At 42.1% G+C, this 19,171-nt stretch overlaps 1 protein-coding gene across 1 annotated transcript; it reads right to left on the reverse strand.

The window, feature by feature from the left end:
• Positions 1-1,747: 1,747 nt before the first annotated feature.
• Positions 1,748-14,927, reverse strand: LOC146487168 (uncharacterized). Its single transcript, XM_085085301.1, has 3 exons — positions 14,668-14,927; positions 2,864-3,042; positions 1,748-2,422 (listed from the first exon to the last, which is right to left on the reverse strand). Exons 1-3 carry the CDS (start codon positions 14,909-14,911, stop codon positions 2,336-2,338), a joined length of 510 nt encoding a protein of 169 aa, XP_084941427.1. The 5' UTR covers positions 14,912-14,927; the 3' UTR covers positions 1,748-2,335.
• Positions 14,928-19,171: the final 4,244 nt, after the last annotated feature.

A 19,171-nucleotide genomic window follows, 5' to 3' on the forward strand; every position in this document is an offset into this window, starting at 1 on the left:
AAGGACTTTGTTACCCAGGTTTGATCTTTATGTTCCGACAGTTTTCTACACTTGATATGATAAGCTGGATAGCGCTAGGCTACGTTCAAATAACTACGATGACGCATTTATATAAAATCTTTCAGCTGGATTAAAGAGTTATCCACTCCTTAAACAAACGTGCGAGGGGCCAGATGCACAAAGCCTTCCGGAGTTAATATGAAGCCTGACTATTGCTTTGCCAACAATAGGCTATTGTTAGCCCAACAATAGCCTATTGTTAGTCCAACAATAGACTATTGTTAGTCCAACAATAGGCTATTGTTAGTCCAACAATAGGCTATTGTTAGTCCAACAATAGAGTATTGTTAGTCCAACAATAGTCTATTGTAAGGCCAACAATAGGCTATTGTTAAGAAACAAAACTTGGGATACATCTTAACTTAGGACGGCTTCGGGAATCTGGTCCCTGGGCTTAAATAAACTACTCTATTGAAACACAAACAATTTTTTTACACTTTACACTTTCATTATTATTTTCAACAAATATGTAAAGACAATTTACACAACCCGCGTATAGCATTAGCTAATCTTGGCGGGTATTAGTAATAGACAAAAATTTAAAAAATTACAATATTGCTACAACATCGGCACCACAACGTAAGACTGTGATATGCAGTTGTAAACGAAACAAATAGCTATTAAGCACAATGATTAGTAATAAACAAAAATTAAGTATTACAGCTAAAAGACAACAACATTGCTGCAATATCACTACAATATAAGACTTAGACATGCAATTTTAAACGAAACACGTAGCGAAAAACATAGCTATAGGGTACAATAATTATTTGCATTAAATTTCAATATTAAAGAATGGACGTCATCATAATAGTCCTCAATCCCAAGCACGGTTAAAAGTTACGGTTTCACTTTTGCGATTTTCTATGTAAACCAAGATATCCTGCATAGGTTGCAAAATTTAAATTAGAGTTATTAACAGTCTGCTATTATTAAAATAGTAATACATGTGCAAGAGAATACAATCATTATTAATCGTGATCGGTATACTTACTTACGATTATACGTAGTGTACAAGCCAATGACAGATACACTTTTTCTGGCACCAAACAGGGCTGCTGGATGGATACCATATTCCAGGTATATTTGATCCCGCAAAAAGCGTAGGGAAGACAAAACTCAAGTATTTTGGAACTCATAAAAGAGCACATTAGGGACAAAACCCATGAAGTGTTACTGCGACGAAAATGGAATTTTCTTTAACAAAATTTTTGGGCTTCAAGGTAATATTAAGACCTTAAACAAGAAAAAATATAATTCAGACCAACTTAACCTCTACAAAAGTATACCCTTAAAAAGTACGTAAAATGCGTCCGCCATTACTCAAACAGCAACTACTTGAGCCGACAAATTTTGTGCACCAGCTTTCCTCTCGTAACATCATCTTATCATCTTGGCGGCACCGAAAAGGAAAAGCAGTCAAAAAATGCTTAAGTTTGTCCCCTACTTCTAAGGAATATGGCTCTGATTTCCGTTCTAACGCGAGTAGAAGGGGATGATTATAAGTGAAGGGATAACATGACGTCACATTCAACTCCGCCCAACTCTCCACGTGGTTCACGGACAATTGTGGAAATTACGCTTGAAAAAAATCAAGCTTCCCGTTGGAACAATGAAGATAAAAAGAAATGAAACATTTTTGTCACAGTAGTTTAGCCGTTTTGTCGGATACATGAAAGCAGTGGATGTAAAATTAGTTGAAAACTGGCTTAAAAATTTGTTATACTCGGCCACTCTCTATCTGAACAACTATCATTGGGCTTTGCACCACAAAAAACTCAAAAATTCAGTCCACAAAAGGCTTTCTTATATGGCCAACAAAACATTCGTAAGAAATGAAAGTGATCCTCGCGCTGGCAGTTCGCACAAAACTTGAAAAACAAATCAGAATTAACATATGAAGCCTGTTGTGTGGAAATAATAAGAAAAAGAAAACTTACAAAACAAACTTACTGGCGTCAAGAGAGGTAAATAATACAAGTAACGCGGCATTTGTCACAAAAACGACGCAAATGTGAAACACTGTGCCCCTTAAAGGTTTTCTAGTTCTCTCGCCTCTGCTATTTTAACCCATCGAAAACTAATCGACGCTAGCACATTTTACCATAAAAAGTTCATATTTGAAAGAGTGTCGTATCCGAGATCCTAAATAAATAAATGTGATCCTAATGACATTTGTTCGCCAAGCAGAAAGTCAATTTCATTAATTTGTCTCGGCATTAGTTTCTTCGAGACTAATGTTCTTCATTTTTGTAACCGTTTGTTTCCTTTATGATCAGCGTCGTGAAGCTCGTTGCTGTCTTCGTTGCTGTCTTTGCTGCTGCCTTTGTTGCTGTTTCACCCATGGAAGACACTTCAACATCTAAAATAGGAGAACATTTGACTGAAAATGAGAAAAAATTAATTTATGTTCCGACATCTGAGCTGTCGGATTACACTATGTACAGTTTAAACCGATTTAACAATTATCCCTTGCTCTTAATTGAGCCTTAATTGAGCTCACCAGTCTGTCTACATAGTTTGTCATATTTGATTGTTCAGCTAGTTAAGAAAACTAATGGTGATGATGATGATGGTGGCGGTGGTGGTGGTGGTGATAAACAACAACAAAAAAAACAAATGCAGCAACAACAATAGCAATAATAGTAAGCTCTAAAGTGCTTTGCAAAAAGCTCCAATAAAAATATAAAATAGAGTAACTGTATGAGACTTTCCTCAAAACATTAAACTTTTCTGCTGACGTAATACTGTTTCTGTTGTTTTTGTAACATTCCGATTTACATACCATGCAGAAATATGTTACCTCTCTAAATGTATCTGGTCTAACTCCTCCTCGAGGAATAATACCATAGTGATTACGGCCTATCCGCCGTATTTCCATTTCGACCGGAAAAGGAGTCTCTTTATTAAGATTCCATAGATTTCTTGGATCGAGGTTAAAATTAGGCGGAAAGGCTCCTTCGTTTGTAAAGAGACTAAATCCTGTTGGAAAAAACAAAGACAAGAAAATGAATAACTTTTTAATTAAGTTAGGTGGCGCATTGACTTTAAAGGTCAAGTTTCACGCTAATTTGATGTCATTCCAAGCCCCCAAAATGTTTTCTGTCACCAGCAACAAAAAATATATACCTGGCTAGTTTTGTTATACATTATCACCCCAGTGCAATAAAACTGTCGATTAGCACGTCTGGCCAGAGACAGAGAAGGTCGGAATGGATTGAAACTTGAAGAATGCTGGGCTGATGTTTTTCAAGTTCTCGCATTTTGTTTTCAAAATGCGCTGGAACAGATCATGAGTTGTTCCTTTCAAGAATTGAGTTGATTTTTTTCTTCTCGTTGTTCTAGAATTATTTTGTAGCTTAGTGAAGGTCTTATTTCAACATTTTTAAACAAAAGAGGTCAAATGAGCCATGACACTTTTAAGAGTGTTTGCCTTCCATCAGTGTGACTATGGCTTGAATACTGACCGTACTTGGCGTCGCCGTACTTGGAGTAGTTCTACGCGTCCAAAAGGATAGAATCGGAAGAAAGTTTAGCTATAACACTTAAATTATGGTTTAATTTTATGTTGCGCGAGCTCGTTTTCTGGACTTATGAGGGCGTTCGCACTTTATTTATTTATTTATTTATTTATCTATTTTGTGTGTGTGTGTGCATTCTTACCGCGCACGTAATTCATGTCGTGTTGTAAAACTACATCATGCATGAGCTCGCTTACATACTTAGAATTTAACCATATATAGGACTGGTAGCCGTGGTGTTAACTTTGCCAGCAGTTTACTCTCCCAAATGTCGATGACACCTACTTTTGTTTGGATAGATAATTTCATTTTCCAATTCTCCACACATCAATGTAGGAAGTTTAAAATCTCACCCTTCTTCTACCCGCGTGACATTTCTCGTGGTCTGCAAATATAGTTGTTTAAGGCTATGTTTAATTTGACGGACGTCACCAGTTGAATGAATTTGAATAGACCCACTGATACAAAATTTGTCATAGAAAGTTGCATTATAGGGATCATTCAGTTGCAATATTGTTAGACAAACAGACACTGGGTCGTATGGAGTAAAGAAGACCGATTTTTCGAAACTAGGGTTGTCCTCCGAAACGAAGCCAGTGTCTCTCCATTTTTTTTTCTTCTTTTGGCATTTCTGACACGAGTAACTCATTGTTTCCTTTCGGGCGTTTCCGCTCAAAAGAGATTAATTGAAACCGCACGCGACAAACCCTCTATTCATAGGTGTTACTGCTTTATATATTGTTGGTATGCTGTATTGCGTTTCATTTTCTATCACTCTCAAAGCGGTCACATTGTTTTTCTACTTCGTGTAGTTTTTCTCTCTCGTGAAAGTTTTCTCTGTTAATTATGGGTAGAACTCGTCGTTGTACTGGCTGCAAGACGCCACTCTCAGAGCATACATTTGGAAAGTCGGGAAAGAGTTGCACTGGACCAGAACAAATTCCTGATATCTCTGTTGTTGAAGAAGACACCGCCCCTCCTTCGCAGTCCATTCCAGTTGCCGATGAAGCACAGTAATCTATAGAGGCCACTCTCACTTCTTTACTAGGGGCGATTAAATCGCTTACCACTGGCCTAAAGGACGTCCAGGCTGACAACTAGCAGCTGCGTGCCCTCCTCACTAACCAGTCGCCGATAAAGGAAGTTCCCTTTCCATCTACAAGCACTGGCGGGGCGACGGCTTCGGGAGTTACTTTGCCGGAGTTGCGCGCAATGCAAGACTTGTCGCAACAAGCCGATCGACACGTCGCTCAGCTCGGGTTGGCAGATTCCAGCGATAGTGACTCGGACTACGACGAGGTTGAGCCGTTCACGCACATCCGCGCTAAAGACAACAAGGCGGCAACTGATGGAAGTAACCGGTAAGGAGTCCAAAAATTACGACTACCGTCCTTTATCCCCAGTTATGGCCCCATAGCTTTCTTAGTTTCACGAATGCTCGTCGTGATATTAAATATGATGACCTGACTTTAGAGGAGTTCGTTGCTGGTTACAGACAAATCCTCCAATCCCCTGACATTGAGGATCGCGAGCGTTCCGCTCGGCGTAAGCATTTGGTGTCCCTCATGTATTTGGCCCAGCAGTACGAGTGGCAAGCCGTACTCAGTTTTCACGGGGTTGTTTTTCTGGGGATCGAGAGAGGCCTCCTCAAGTGGGGCGATTCCTTATTTCATATAGAGAGCCGTACTCTCTACGGGCATCCTAAGACGCCAAAATCGTCTACCAGTGGAGGATCTTCAACGTCTTCAACCCGAGTCTTGTATTGTCGAGATTTTCAACGCCAGCAATGTTCTTTTAATCAAGCCCATTATGGCTATCTTCGCGGCGAACAATAGTCCTAAGACGCCAAAATCGTCTACCAGTGGAGGATCTTCAACGTCTTCAACCCCAGTCTTGTATTGTCGAGATTTTCAATGCCAGCAATGTTCTTTTAATCAAGCCCATTATGGCTATCTTCGCGGCGAACAATAGTGGCTGCGACATATTTGCTCCGACTGCTGGGTACATCGCAACATCGCGCTGGTTCGTCCAAATGTAACTTTACTTCTGCAAGTTCTGAGACAAAAAACTAACTACTTTGAACACCTTCGTCCACCGCGCTAAGTCTGTGCATAAAAAAGTGTTCCTTGTTTTTCAGAGGATGTTGAACATGACATTTTATCTTCTCGCCCTGACCTTTTTCATGCTGCAGCGACCCCCCTTGATTGTACCGAGTCTGTTTGCGGTTCAAGTTCTAGTTTACAGTCGAGATTTTCCCAATATTTTTCGCCTCGTGCGGTTTGTTATTCTTCTCGGGATATTCATGATTTCGTGGCTCAAACTGGTGAGCCCAATTATTTAGTCGCTAGGGTTCCTGTCCCATCCGCATTGAATATTTCAACTGGCGCGAACTATACCAGGATTACGAAGACCGTGTTGTTTGCGACTTTTTAGAGTTTGGCTGGCCAGTTGGTTTCATGCCCACGATTTTACCCATTTTTGACCTTCGCACTCATCGCGGTGCACTTCAATGTCCGGCACAAGTTACCGCCTATTTACAAAAGGAAATTTCTATCGGCAGAGTCGCCGGTCCTTTTGCCGCCGTGCCATTCACCGACGGCTTTGTGGTTTCGCCTCTTAATACCGTGCCAAAACGGGATTCGGATGACCTCAGTATGTATGTATGTATGTATGTATGTATGTATGTATGTATGTATGTATGTATGTATGTATGTATGTATGTATGTATGTATGTATGTATGTATGTATGTATGTATGTATGTATGTATGTATGTATGTATGTATGTATGTATGTATGTGTAGAGCGTGTGACACGCGTGTGAGTGGTGCGTGACGCGAGATTGTCTATACCATGAAGAATGCCGGGAAGAGCGAGGACGAACCATGTGCTCATGGCTGATGTAATCGGACAGTACGCAGTTTGTACTTGTAATAAAACGTCGTTTATAGTTTACGCTTGTGGAGTGTGTAACATTGGCGACCCTTCCAGGACTGTTGGGAGCTTTGTCTACGTTGAATCGTCGAGCATCGTTAATTTTGCAGCGTAACCGGCGATAACTGGACCGTGTTTTACCTCTGACCTGGGAAGTTGTGCAAAACACGAAGCGGTGCTCTATTTACCGCAGAGAAATTTTGACTGTGTGTCAGTGGTTGGTGAGTAAGAAGTTTTGATTTGATAGACTATGGAGACTTTTGAGGCTCTTCAAAACAATTTGCAAGTGGCGTTTTGTGGCCTGAGCGAAGAAAAATTGAAAGATGTTTGTAGTAAAGTAAACATAACTTTGGCGCCGGGAAGTAAAGGAAGACTAGTGTTTATTCAAGCACTAAATAAGTATCTCGAGACCGAAGAACTGAACGAAACAAACTCAAGGAATTGGCGTTGTATGTAGGCATGAAGGAGAAGACGACAGAATCCAAGGTGAAAGCAGAATCAGTCGACACTTCCGAAGCAAGCGGTTCAAAAACGGAACAACAACCAGTCCTATCGATTTCTAAGATAAAGAGAGACGCTGGCACATCAGATTGAACACGGATTAAGAAATGATTACAAAGAGGATGAAATCCAATAAGCCGTGATAAAAGCCATAAACCCTGCTTTAAGTCTGAGGAGCTATTTAGAGGGAAAGTCGGATTTGACGCTTGCAAAAATGAGGCGAATCTTGCGTTCTCACTATCAAGAGAGAACAGCAACAGAACTATATCACCAGCTTAGTTCAACCGTTCAAAAAGTTACAGAAAAGCCTCAAGAGTTTCTTATCCGCCTACTGGATTTGAAACAGAAGGTTTTATTTGCATCACAAGAATCCGAGTCAGGGTTAAAGTATGACCCACCTTTAGTTCATGGAATGTTTTTACATAGTTTTTCCATTGGCCTCTTGAGTGAAAACATAAAGTCAGATATGAAGTCCCATTTACAAAAGGACACCATCAGTGATGAAGAGCTATTTAAAGCACTGAATGTCTGTGTCAGCAACGAGACGGAAAGATTACAAAAACTTGGCTCGCGACTGACTCCCAAGGTGAATCTAGCGCAAGAGTCTGAGGCTGCTGCTTGATCGAGTCAAAGAGGGGGGGAAAGTGACCAGTTTGGATCAGGCACTACTCAAGGAGGTCAGAGAGCTGAAAGCAGAGATTGCTGCTGTCAAGGAAAGGGTTGCCTCCCCATCACCAGTATCTAGACAGCCTTTTGCACAGCAACCTATGAGGTCACCCCCACAGTGCAGAATTTGTCAACAAAATGGGGTTGAAGGGTTTTGCGATCATTGTTTTAAGTGTGGAATGAGTGGCCATTATGCACGTGAATGTCGGACGCGATCTCGTCAATGGGGTACAGGGTTACAGGGAAATGGACAGAGGTCACGCCCGGGGGACAGGGTGTGATCTTACAGGACAACCAGTCCCATTGTGTTTATTGTGGAAGAGTGGGTGGTGCCCATGCATCATTCGATCGTTGTGCAGCTTGTAAGACCAGCTGATATTGTTCCAAGGGGTGCCAAGAAGAACATTGGCCACAGCACAAAGTTATTTGTATGGCCATACAGGAACTGGAAAGGGGACAGGAAGATAAAGCTAAAAATGTACCTTTAAACACGACATTCGCTTGCCATCTAACTCCAAAACAGCAAGCAGGCCTAACTAAACTGGTAGGACAGAGGTGCATAGTGAAATGTAGTATGCAAGGAATAGAGGTGGAGGCATTATGGGACACTGGGTCCCAGGTTTGTGTGGTATCGCGGGCATGGAAGGAGGTTTACCTTCTCCTGGAAAGATTAGAACGTGTTGGTCAATTGTTAGAAGATGGGCAGGGGTTGAGTTTGGAGGCTATGAATGGGACTGACATTCGCTTCGATGGCTGGATCGAAGTCACATTTAGATTATCTGGGGACTCGGATGAGCTAACCGTACCAGTGCTAGTGGGACAACAGGAACAGGAGTTACCCATTATTGGATTCAATGTGATAGAGGAGAGTTTGAAGAAACACAATGGAGACCCCGTAGGTGTTTCTGACAATATAATTCGACAATCTTTCCCCTCAGTTCACTATTCCAAATTGGGGACATTTGTCAATATTGTTCGCACAAGGACTCAAGATGCTGGCACGTCTGTAGTCAGGGTTGGCAGGAAAGATGTTATGGTTCCAAAGGGACAGTCAGTTAGAGTTAAGTGTCGTGTCCACCTCGGGCCTGTTGCAGAAGAATTGCCGATAATATTTGAGCCAAAGGAAGAAGGCGATCTCCCGGAGGGACTTCAATTATCTGAGGAACTGAGTAAGATAGCCCCGGGAACATCCAGCCAGGTTACAATCTTAGTACATAACAACATCGATAAGGACATCCTGCTGAAACGAAGAACCGAACTAGGTCAGATTCAAATGTTTAAGTCAGCGTAACCTATTCCGAAGCCGCCAGATCAGGAGCACGTCCAGGAAGGAGATTCAGTTGATGTTTCCCCATCAGAGGAATAAGCACAGGAATTGTGGGACCCGCCTGTTGGCCTTAGCCATTTGGAAGAAGAACAGCAATCCATTGTTCGCCAAATGTTACAGGAAGAGGCTGATGCATTGGCCAGAGACGAGAATGAAGTTGGGTGCATTGATAATTTGGAATTGGAAATCAATCTAAGTGATGACCAGCCTGTGCGAAAGAACTGTGTGTCCATCCCAAATTTTCTTTACCGAGAAGTGAAGGAGTATATAGAAGACTTGATCAATCGCAACTGGATCAGCAAGTCCCACTCGGCATATTCTTCCCCCATGGTTTGTGTTCGGAAGAAGGATGGTAGTTTACGATTATGTATTGACTATCGAGAACTTAACAGGAAAACTTACCCTGAGCGCCAGCCAATCCCACGGATACAGGATATTCTGAATGGGCTGGGGGGTAATAAGTGGTTTACTGTTCTCGACCAAGGGAAGGCATATCACCAGGGCTTTGTTGCAGTCAAGAGCCGACCCCTTACCGCATTCGTCACCCCTTGGGGGCTATATCAATGGAACAGGATCCCATTTGGTTTAATGAATGCCCCCGCAGCCTTTCAGAGATGCATGGAGGAATGCTTGCGCGGATTACGTGATGATATCTGTATTCCATACCTCGATGATATTCTAGTTTATAGCCGAACATTTGAAGATCATGTCAGAGATGTTCAGCAAGTACTGCGCAGACTTCAGGAACATGGGATTAAATTAAAACCATCCAAGTGCAATTTCTTCCAGCAAAGGGTCAGGTATTTAGGTAGGATCGTGTCAGCTGATGGTTACTCTTTGGACCCGGAGGATACAAAGGCAGTTCAGAAGTTGAAAAGTGAGAAACCAAACACTGAGGGGGACATCCGCAAGTTACTCGGATTCCTAGGGTACTACAGACAGTACATTCCAGATTTCTCACGCATCGCCAAACCCCTCTATGACCTTATGGCCGTATTGCAGAGCGCTAATCAAGGTGGTAAATCTAATGCTACAGTCGGGGGAAAACAACAGCTACCAAATAGCCACAGGATCAACTGGTCAGACGATCACCAGGAGAGATTAAACTTGCTAGTTGACTGTGTAACAAGACCACCAGTGATGGCTTTTCCCGATTTTTCCAAACCATTTGTACTGCATACGGATGCCTCTCATGAAGGCCTGGGCGCCGTGTTATACCAGGAGCAGGACAGGAAGTTGAAAGTTATCGGTTACGCATCAAGGACCCTAACCCCAGCAGAGAAAAACTATCACTTGCATGCGGGTAAACTGGAGTTTCTGGCTCTAAAATGGGCTGTGACTGAAAAATTTCGGGATTATTTATATTATGCTCCATCATTTGACGTCTATACAGATAATAACCCTTTAACGTACATATTAACTTCCGCGAAACTGTCTGCTGTTGGACATCGATGGGTGGCAGAGCTAGCTGACTTAAATTGTTGCCTGCGATATAGACCTGGGAAAACTAACATTGATGCAGATATACTATCTCGCCCACCGATAGACCCCCGAGAGTACATGGATAGCTGTACTGCTGGAATGGACAAGGAAGCCATTGATGCAACGATCCAGGGACTAACACACCAGAGAGCGGATGAGATTCCGTGGTTAACTGCAGTCTCTGCGAATATTAGTATTGCAGACCAAGAGCCCATTGTCAGCGACTTAACTCTTACACAATTGGTACCGGGAGAAATTCAGCGAGCTCAGCGGGAAGACTCAGTCATTTCACAAATCATGCAATTCAAACAAAAAGAATATCCCCCTAAGTTGACAGGCGGCAGGACCAGGAACAGTGAGATGTTTTGTTATATAAGAGAATGGAATAATCTTCACATTTCAGCAGACGGAACTCTGTGGCGCAAAACCAAGAATCGACAACAGTTAGTTCTTCCCCTTAAGTTCAGACAACTCGTTTACCGGGAGCTACACACTGAGATGGGTCACCTGGGTGTTGACCGAGTGTTGGACTTAGCTAGGACCAGGTTTTACTGGCCCCGCATGCAACAGGACATCACTTATTTCATTACAAACAGGTGCAGCTGCATTCGGCACAAGAAACCAAGTACATCAGTTAGGGCGCCTATGGAAAGTATCACCACTACAGCACCCTTTGAAATGGTCTCGATCGATTTTCCTCACCTGGAAAAGAGCCAAAGAGGATTTGAGTATATTTTACTCGTAGTTGATCACTTCACAAGGTATGCTCAGGCTTACCCTACTCGAAACAAGACAGCACGTACTGTAGCCGAAAAACTTTTCAAAAACTACATTCCGAGGTTTGGGTTTCCAGCTCGCCTCCATAGCGACCAGGGTGGAGAATTTGAAAATCAGCCCCTGCGTCAATTAAACAAGTTAACTGGTGTCTTCAAGTCTCGCACAACGCCGTACCACCCCCAAGGAAATGGACAAGTGGAAAGGATGAATCGCACGTTGTTGTCAATGCTCAGGACCCTTCCCGGAATTCCCAGCGCGAGGGATGTCCGTGATATGGATTTGCTCGTTTGATAATGGACCGTTTGATCGTGTAACCGGTGCCATTATCCTTCTGGTCCCAGATGTATTTGGAGAGAACAGTGTCATGTGAATGTTTGCGGTGGTTGAAGGAAAGCTTGTGGTTGTTGTATCGCGTTTTGAAAGTGTGCTCCGTCATTCCTCGCACTGCAATTTGTGCTTATCTGAGAAGCTCTGCATCCTATCTGCTGACAAATCTACCCACCTCAATAAACGATCTGAGTTAATTACAAAATGAAGGCATGAAAATAAATTCTACGCAGCCAATCAGAAGCAAGATCGCTCCAACCGCCCTCCTTAAATTATAACTCTAGAAACTCCAACGGTACAGTCTGATGATCGCTTAGTGCGTGAAACTCGAGTAACTGTGTTACATTTTCTATCTTAAATTTATGTATGTATGTATGTATGTATGTATGTATGTATGTATGTATGTATGTATGTATGTATGTATGTATGTATGTATGTAAATCTTTATTTATGCACGGAAAAACATCAGTTAAGCTTAAGTTAAAAACTAAAACTAATTACAACTGTGTCAACGATGGAATTGCGAGTGACTCATTTCTAGGCGAGCCCATTTCATTGACGTACCGACCATTGATGCTACTGTGGATACAGTGATTTCTCTGGGTCCAGGTTGTTTTCTCTACAAGCGCGATCTCAAAAAAGCGTACCGTCAATTTCTGGGGTACACCTGGGACAATCAACTCTATTTTAATACGATCCTTACTATGGGCTTACTTTCTGCGGCTATAGCTTGTAAGCGATCTACTTCAGCTGTTTCCTGGATCAGTTCTCGCCAAAAGGGGCGCTCTTTGTTCAATAATCTGGATGATTTTATCGGCGTATCTCCTCCTCATACGGCCGCTACTGATTTTCAACCGCTAGAAGATTTGTTAACGACACTCGAGCTTCAAGAGTCTAGTAGCCTGCGTAGCAGTCGTTTTCGTTTCCTTCAAGCCGAGCGGGGTAAGCGCGCGAGGGCAGGAAACGAAAACGACTGCTACGCAGCCAGTAAGAGTCTAGCGAAAAATCTTGTTTGCCTTCGCCTGTGATGATTTGTTTTTGCGTTCAACTAGACACGAACAATTTTACGCTTTCCGTGAGTTCCGAGCGTCTCTCTGTGATTGAACAATTGTTGGATCAGTGGCTCACTAAGAGCACTGCAACCAAATCAGCTCTGCAGTCGCTCGTTAACAAATTAGTGTTCATTTCCAAGTGCGTTCGTCAAAGTCGAGTTTTTATCGCCCGAATGCTTGCTCTCCTTGGCAAGTTTCAGCATAATCATCATCACACTACCCTAACCGCAGAATTTCGGAAAGACTTAGTATGGTGGCGCCGATTCTTTCGGGAGTATAACGGCGTATCCATGATTAACATTGCCAAGTGTACTTCTCCGGATGAGGTGTTTTCGACCGATGCGTGTCTTGCTCAGTTGCGTGCTGCGGCGGAGTGTGTGATGACCAGTATTTCCATGCGTTTTTTTCCGCCTTTTATTTCTGAACAGAATCTTGACATCAGTTCTTTGGAACTTTTAACAATTATTGTTGCCTTGAAATTATGGGGAGCTCGTTGGACAGGACTTCGCATCACAGTTCGTTGTGATAACGACGTGGCCGTAACTGTGGTGAATTCTTTTTCGTTTAACTGTAGCCATGAGGGTATGTTTATGTTTATGTTTATGTTTATCGATGCCTTGCAGTTTACGTTGTGGATGTGTCAGGCCCGCAATTCCCCTAAGACAGGACCTTTATGGCTGGCTCCGCGAGTGGGGAAGATGCATCAAATTCTGCACTGATAATTGGTTGGTTATACCCGATTGGGAGGATCGAGCTGTCTTGCCGTTCAGGATTACCCGATCACTCGGCATCAAAGTTTTAGTCCACAACATTTTACTGTTGTTTTGAGGGGAAACGTTAATTAAAACGTTTAAAAAGTCTCAAAATTTCCCTAACTAGTAAAGAAAGAGAAAGAGCTGTCAAATCATCTTGGTACAGTGTAAATTTTGTTTTTTCGTACGGTGAGTTGCTCTATAACGTCAGATTAGGCGTGAACCTGTAAAGATGTATTTTTTAAAGAGTCTTAACCTTAAACATGTGCAACTGTACGGTCTCAAGTCGAGGACGTAATTGATTAGTTCTTCTGCTTTGCCAGTGCATAGTGCAGTTGAGAAAATAATTTATCCTGTCCCTCTCCAAATTATATATCAAAACAAGAAACACTATTGTTTGGGCTTGCTCTGTTTGGTGGGAAGGGTGTTTGACAAGGAATATCGACAAACTCTCCAATTTTGGATAAACTTTGGCTATGTGGCTGACCACATAGCCGCTTTAATAATCATTTCAATTCAATGTCAATTACAAACAAATGAAGGAAGCCCTACCCAGCAAAGGTGAGGGCAAAAACCCGCATAAAATATTCAAAGATATGTGTGGCTAGGAAAAGGGTGGGGGGAGTCGGTAAAATGAAGTACTAGACGATCAAACGCTTCTTTGCCGTCGAGTCCAAAACCACATGGGAAGGATAGATCGCCTAGAGGGTTCCCAGAATGTTCCAATATGTTACACCCCCTACTGGAATACCCTAGCCAGTATAGCTACATGTAGTTCAGTTTAAATATTAACCGAGGGGCAGCATAAAATTTTTATTGTCTGGACAATAATTTCTTTTTTCTCAAACATGTTTCCTAAAAAGATCCCCTTCGTCACACAGGACGCCAACGAAATCACAGCTGCTCCATCAGATTAGAAAGCGTCTTCCGCTCTTCCTTAGTCAAGCGCAATAAAATACAAGAAGAGGGAGGTATGAGATGACTCAGTTGGAATGGGAGACTGGTGTAGGAGCCCGATCTTTTTCTTAGTTTTTCATGCGTGTTTAGTTCACGGAGGTAATTTTCTTACAGTGAAGGAAGGAAGGAAGGAAGGAAGGAAGGAAGGAAGGAAGGAAGGAAGGAAGGAAGGAAGGAAGGAAGGAAGAAAGGAAGGAAGGAAGGAAGGAGGGAAGGAAGGAAGGAAGGAAGGAAGAAAGGAAGGAAGGAAGGAAGGAAGGAAGGAAGGAGGGAGGACCCTTAAGCGTTTTTCAGAGTGAACACAAATTCTTACCTGATGACAATTCCGGATCAATCAAACCGTCTTGATCGACATAAAAGTCACTTCGCTCCGGCTCAGACCCATCAGGATCTCTCATGGCTGCTTCGTGTACCTCGACAGGATCATGAACCCTAAGATTAGCGTGTACGGGCTCTATCTGATTTCCACTTCTTATGAGTTGATCCAAAAGAATCATTTGGTTAAAGTGCATTTCAAACACATTGAGATCACGTCTTTGAGGTCCCACTGCCGCCATGGTAGTAATGAAACTGAATATTTATTCTTTATGTTATTATTAAGAAAGTATTTTTTTTCTTCTCTTTCCATTGCCTTAGGGAAAATTATACTGGCGGCAAGCTTAATTATTAATTACTACGGAATTCTTGCTGGATTCTTCTTTCGTTGTTTTGGTGTGGATTGCAAAGTTAAACATTTCAATTTTCATTTCACTGCAGGCAGTGTTTCTTTCAAGCTCAGTTGATAGAGGGAAACAGACTATGCGGCTTACAAACTTTTAAAACTGAGTATATTCCCCATTTCATTTCATTTTCATTTCAACAACGTGTACGTGCACCCAGCTGGCTTCCAGGTGAGTCCTTTAGGATAGTCATACCCCCGATCACTGATTATGAACTTTGTTTTGCGTGGCCTCAAATATAGTTCATTCCGTTATCAAAGTTATTTGATACTGATGAAACCAAATATTGCCCGCGTGGAATATGGGCGTTTAGTATAATCTTAATTCTATAATCTTTATAGGAAAAGTGTCCACATCTTACAATTGAAGTTTGTCAGAAACGTGAATAGTAATTATAAAAGATAGCATCAAAATAATTTGAACTTTTTAGGCGATTAGGTATCATTTCACCTGGATACGTTTCTATTTGTAAACAACAAAAGAGTTAACCAGACAAAATACCGATGTCTGCGATAAATTTTCATGACTCTTCTAACTACAAACTACTAACCACTAATTTTAATTTCGTCCGGTGGTCCGATCTGATACACAAATATTTTTTGCTGCATCAACGACTTGTTTTATTCTCCGGAGTGTGCTGCACCTTAGTTTACCCAACTTACCAACAGGGAGACAGTTTTGTGAAAAAATGCATCGCGTAGATTTCTCGGAGTAATGTTTTTCTTTTCTTCCTACGTCAAATATTATTAAGATTTCGACTCACTAACCAGCACCATGTTTTCGTTTTCTTTTCTTGATTACTCTTTCAGGCCTCACCAATTCTCGGAAAATACTAGGAAAGTTGGACAAAAGAATTTTTCATGTCACATTTCCATGAAACAAAGTTGTCTGTTGAAAACCCTCAAACGAAGATTGCGTTGTTCTGAAAACAGAAAATTATCGTCGTTTTTAGTTTAAAGGGCAAATTTAACTAGAGAAGTTTTTCTCGGTTTTTTCATCTGAAAGTTCCACGTTTTTAGGAATTATGGTTGAATTTTAAAAACCTTAATTAACTGGGCCTAATTTGAAATGTTTTCAACGCATGTAGGGAGAAGATTTTGGTTAACAGGTGTCATCAACGAAATCGCTATTCTTAAAGAAGGTTTGACTGAACTATACCACGGATCTTGTGATACATTATTTTCGATACACATTTGCTTATTTACTAAAAATTGAGATAATTTTGTATATTTAGGGGGATTTGCGGCTGGAAAGTATCACTTCTCCCTGTGCACCTTTCGCCTCAAGTTTCGCGATCGGTTCACGCCAAAATTACGCTTAACAAAATAAAAATATATTACGTTTCGTCACGTGATGTTTTATCAACTTAATCATATGAAAAAAAGTACAACACCACAAGACAAAGATTCCGAGAGGGAATCGAAAGCTTCTATTTCAACATAAATTTTCCATCTTTTTGTTCGATATATTATGACAGGTCCAAGGAACAATTTTTTTTTCTCTAACAAAATAATGCCTGTTATGCAGGCTAATTATCCAAGGCCGCGTTCTAGTGATCACCTGAGGACAACTTAAGGACACATACCTCTCATGGCTACGTGATCTGGCTGAAGAATGTTATCAATTTTTAAAAACAACACATTGTTTTGTTCACATTACCAGCGGGCCCCCCACTGCTGAAAAAATACTTGCTCTGCGTGCTTTCAAATCGACTCAATTCAATATTTTCAAAATAGTGTTTCTAAAGAAATGTTACTACCCTGATAAATTTAACCCTTAAACTTTTAATTCTGATTAGCAGTTGTCAAAAGTTCGACGTTTTTAGGAATTATAGTTGAATTTTAAAGACCTTAATTAACTGGGCCTAATTTGAAATGTTTTCAACGCATGTAGGGAGATAGATTTTGGTTAACAGGTGTCATCAACGAAATCGCTATACTTAAAGAAGCTTTGACCGAAGTGTAGAACGCTGGTACAAGTTCTCAAATGCAAACGGACCGCCAGCATCTAAGATCAGTATTTTAATTCACCCGCTCACACAGAACATTACATAACAACAACTCGACTGTTTACTCGCACCTCACTTATGAATATATTACAATCATAATAGCTTTATCCTTATTGGACAATAGTGGTGCATAATCATGCTTGAACACTATATCCCTCCTTTTCTTAAACGAAACCTAATCAACCCTACCTATCAGGGCTAAACAAAAAAACGAAAGCCTTATAATTAGATTCGTTACAAGCAAACAAAACAAAACAAAATCTAGCTTAGCAGTCACGATATAAGAGGAATAAACACTTAATGCTATAACATTGTCCTTGAACCGCAAACTAGTTCCTTAACGATAAAAAAAAGTCATTGAACCGCGAAGGTCTTTGAACTTGGCGAGTAGACCTACGAACAACATTCAGGCGGACTTCCGGTTCTGGCAGTTTACGTCCATTTTGTCCTTCATCTCGTCCGTTGTCTCTTTCTGCTGGCTCTGGATCCTGTCTGTCTCCCTCACGATCAGCTGTGTCTGCTGGCCCTGGCTCCTGTCTATCTCCTTCACGATTAGCTGAACAAACGCATCACTGGATACGAACGCGGACGCACCCTCCGGCACATTGTATTTCTTGACAAACGCTGCGTTGCGCTTGAACTCCACTCCCACGTCATTCCTGACAGTTACCTCACTTCCGGTCTTCTGAACGACCCTAAATGGGCTTGGAAGAAAATTGCTTGGCAACTTGTTCGATTTTTCTGCCTTTAGAAGCACTGCATCGCCGACTCTGATTGACTTGGGGAAAGCGCCTCTCTTGTCGTCCGCATATGTCTTCCCTTTCAATTTGTTCGACCAGTCTTTGTCGCGTGTTTCTTCCCGTGAAACATCTACCGTCTCTCTTCTCAGTTCCGGTAGTTTGGACCGCATCCCTCTTCCAAACATCAAAGAGAAGGGTGTGGCCGCGGTTGTGACCTGCGGGGTAGACCTGTACGCTGTCAACCATGTAACCAATTCAGTGCGCAGATTCTTCTTCTCCAAATGTGCGATCTCCAGACACTTGAGCAAAGAACGATTCTGACGCTCGACCTCGCCGTTGGCCTGCGGCCATAATGGAGTAGTCTTTCGATGTCCAACACCATGACTAGTACGTAGAAATGTCTCGAACTCCTCGGACACGAATTGTGAACCATTATCTGTCCTCAGGGAAAACGGAACACCAAATCTCGAAAACATCGGGGAGATCGCTTCAATAATCTTGGCGCTCGTAGTAGACTTCAAGATAGCCACTCCCAGAAATCTGCTGAAAGAATCAACCACCACCAAAATACTTTCTCCCGAGGGCAGGGGACCTAGCAGGTCCGCACTGCAATCTTGCTACGGGGCAGTAGGAGGCAGCACACGAGACATCAGCTCAGGTGGGTCGTAACCTGAAGTAACCTGACAGCCATGGCATACCTTGCACTCCTTTTCTGCGTCCTTGTCCATTCCCGGCCACCAAACTTTATTGCGAAGTCGATATTTCGTCTTAATTATCCCCTGATGGCCTTGGTGCACCAATCTCACGACCTTGTCCCGTAGGATCCTGGGAACTACAATCCTAGTACCACGAAGCAAAATTTCACCATAGAGACACAATTCGTCCTTGATAGGAACGTACGAGGAGAGTGTACAACGTTCCCAGTTACCAGAACGTACACAGTTCTTCACTTGACACACTTCCTCATCATTGTAAGACGCCTCCTCAATTTCTCTTGGTGACAAAGCAACAGGCACACTGTTCTCTACGATGGTTTTGACAAAGTCAGACTTTTCGCCACCGTCACATGACCCCACAGAGTTTAACCTGGATAAGTTCGTCTTCCCTGGTCGGTACACCACTGTAAAGTTGAATCCTTGTAAGCGCAACACCCATCTCTCAATTCGCCCGCAAGGCTTTGACGTGCGCGAATATATGCGCTCTAAGGGTTTGTGATCTGTTTCCAGTTCAAACGTTTCACCAGTAACGTACATGCTGAATCGTCTGTAACGACATTCCACGTCAGACAAGCCTCTGGACGCATAGGAAATGACTCTCCACACACCTCCCTGCTGTTGGGTCAGAACTGCC

Source organism: Pavona decussata, unplaced genomic scaffold (genome assembly GCF_977016875.1).
Source record: "Pavona decussata unplaced genomic scaffold, jaPavDecu1.1 SCAFFOLD_16, whole genome shotgun sequence".
NCBI lineage: Eukaryota > Metazoa > Cnidaria > Anthozoa > Scleractinia > Agariciidae > Pavona > Pavona decussata.

Bases quoted from the DNA above. Each gene is read 5' to 3' on its own strand.
- LOC146487168 (XM_085085301.1), bottom strand. From the start codon at position 14,911: ATGGCGGCAGTGGGACCTCAAAGACGTGATCTCAATGTGTTTGAAATG. The intron at 3,043-14,667 runs GTAAGAATTTGT...TTTTTCCAACAG, and splicing joins TGATCCGGAATTGTCATCAG to GATTTAGTCTCTTTACAAAC. The intron at 2,423-2,863 runs GTAACATATTTC...CTCCTATTTTAG, and splicing joins GACCAGATACATTTAGAGAG to ATGTTGAAGTGTCTTCCATG.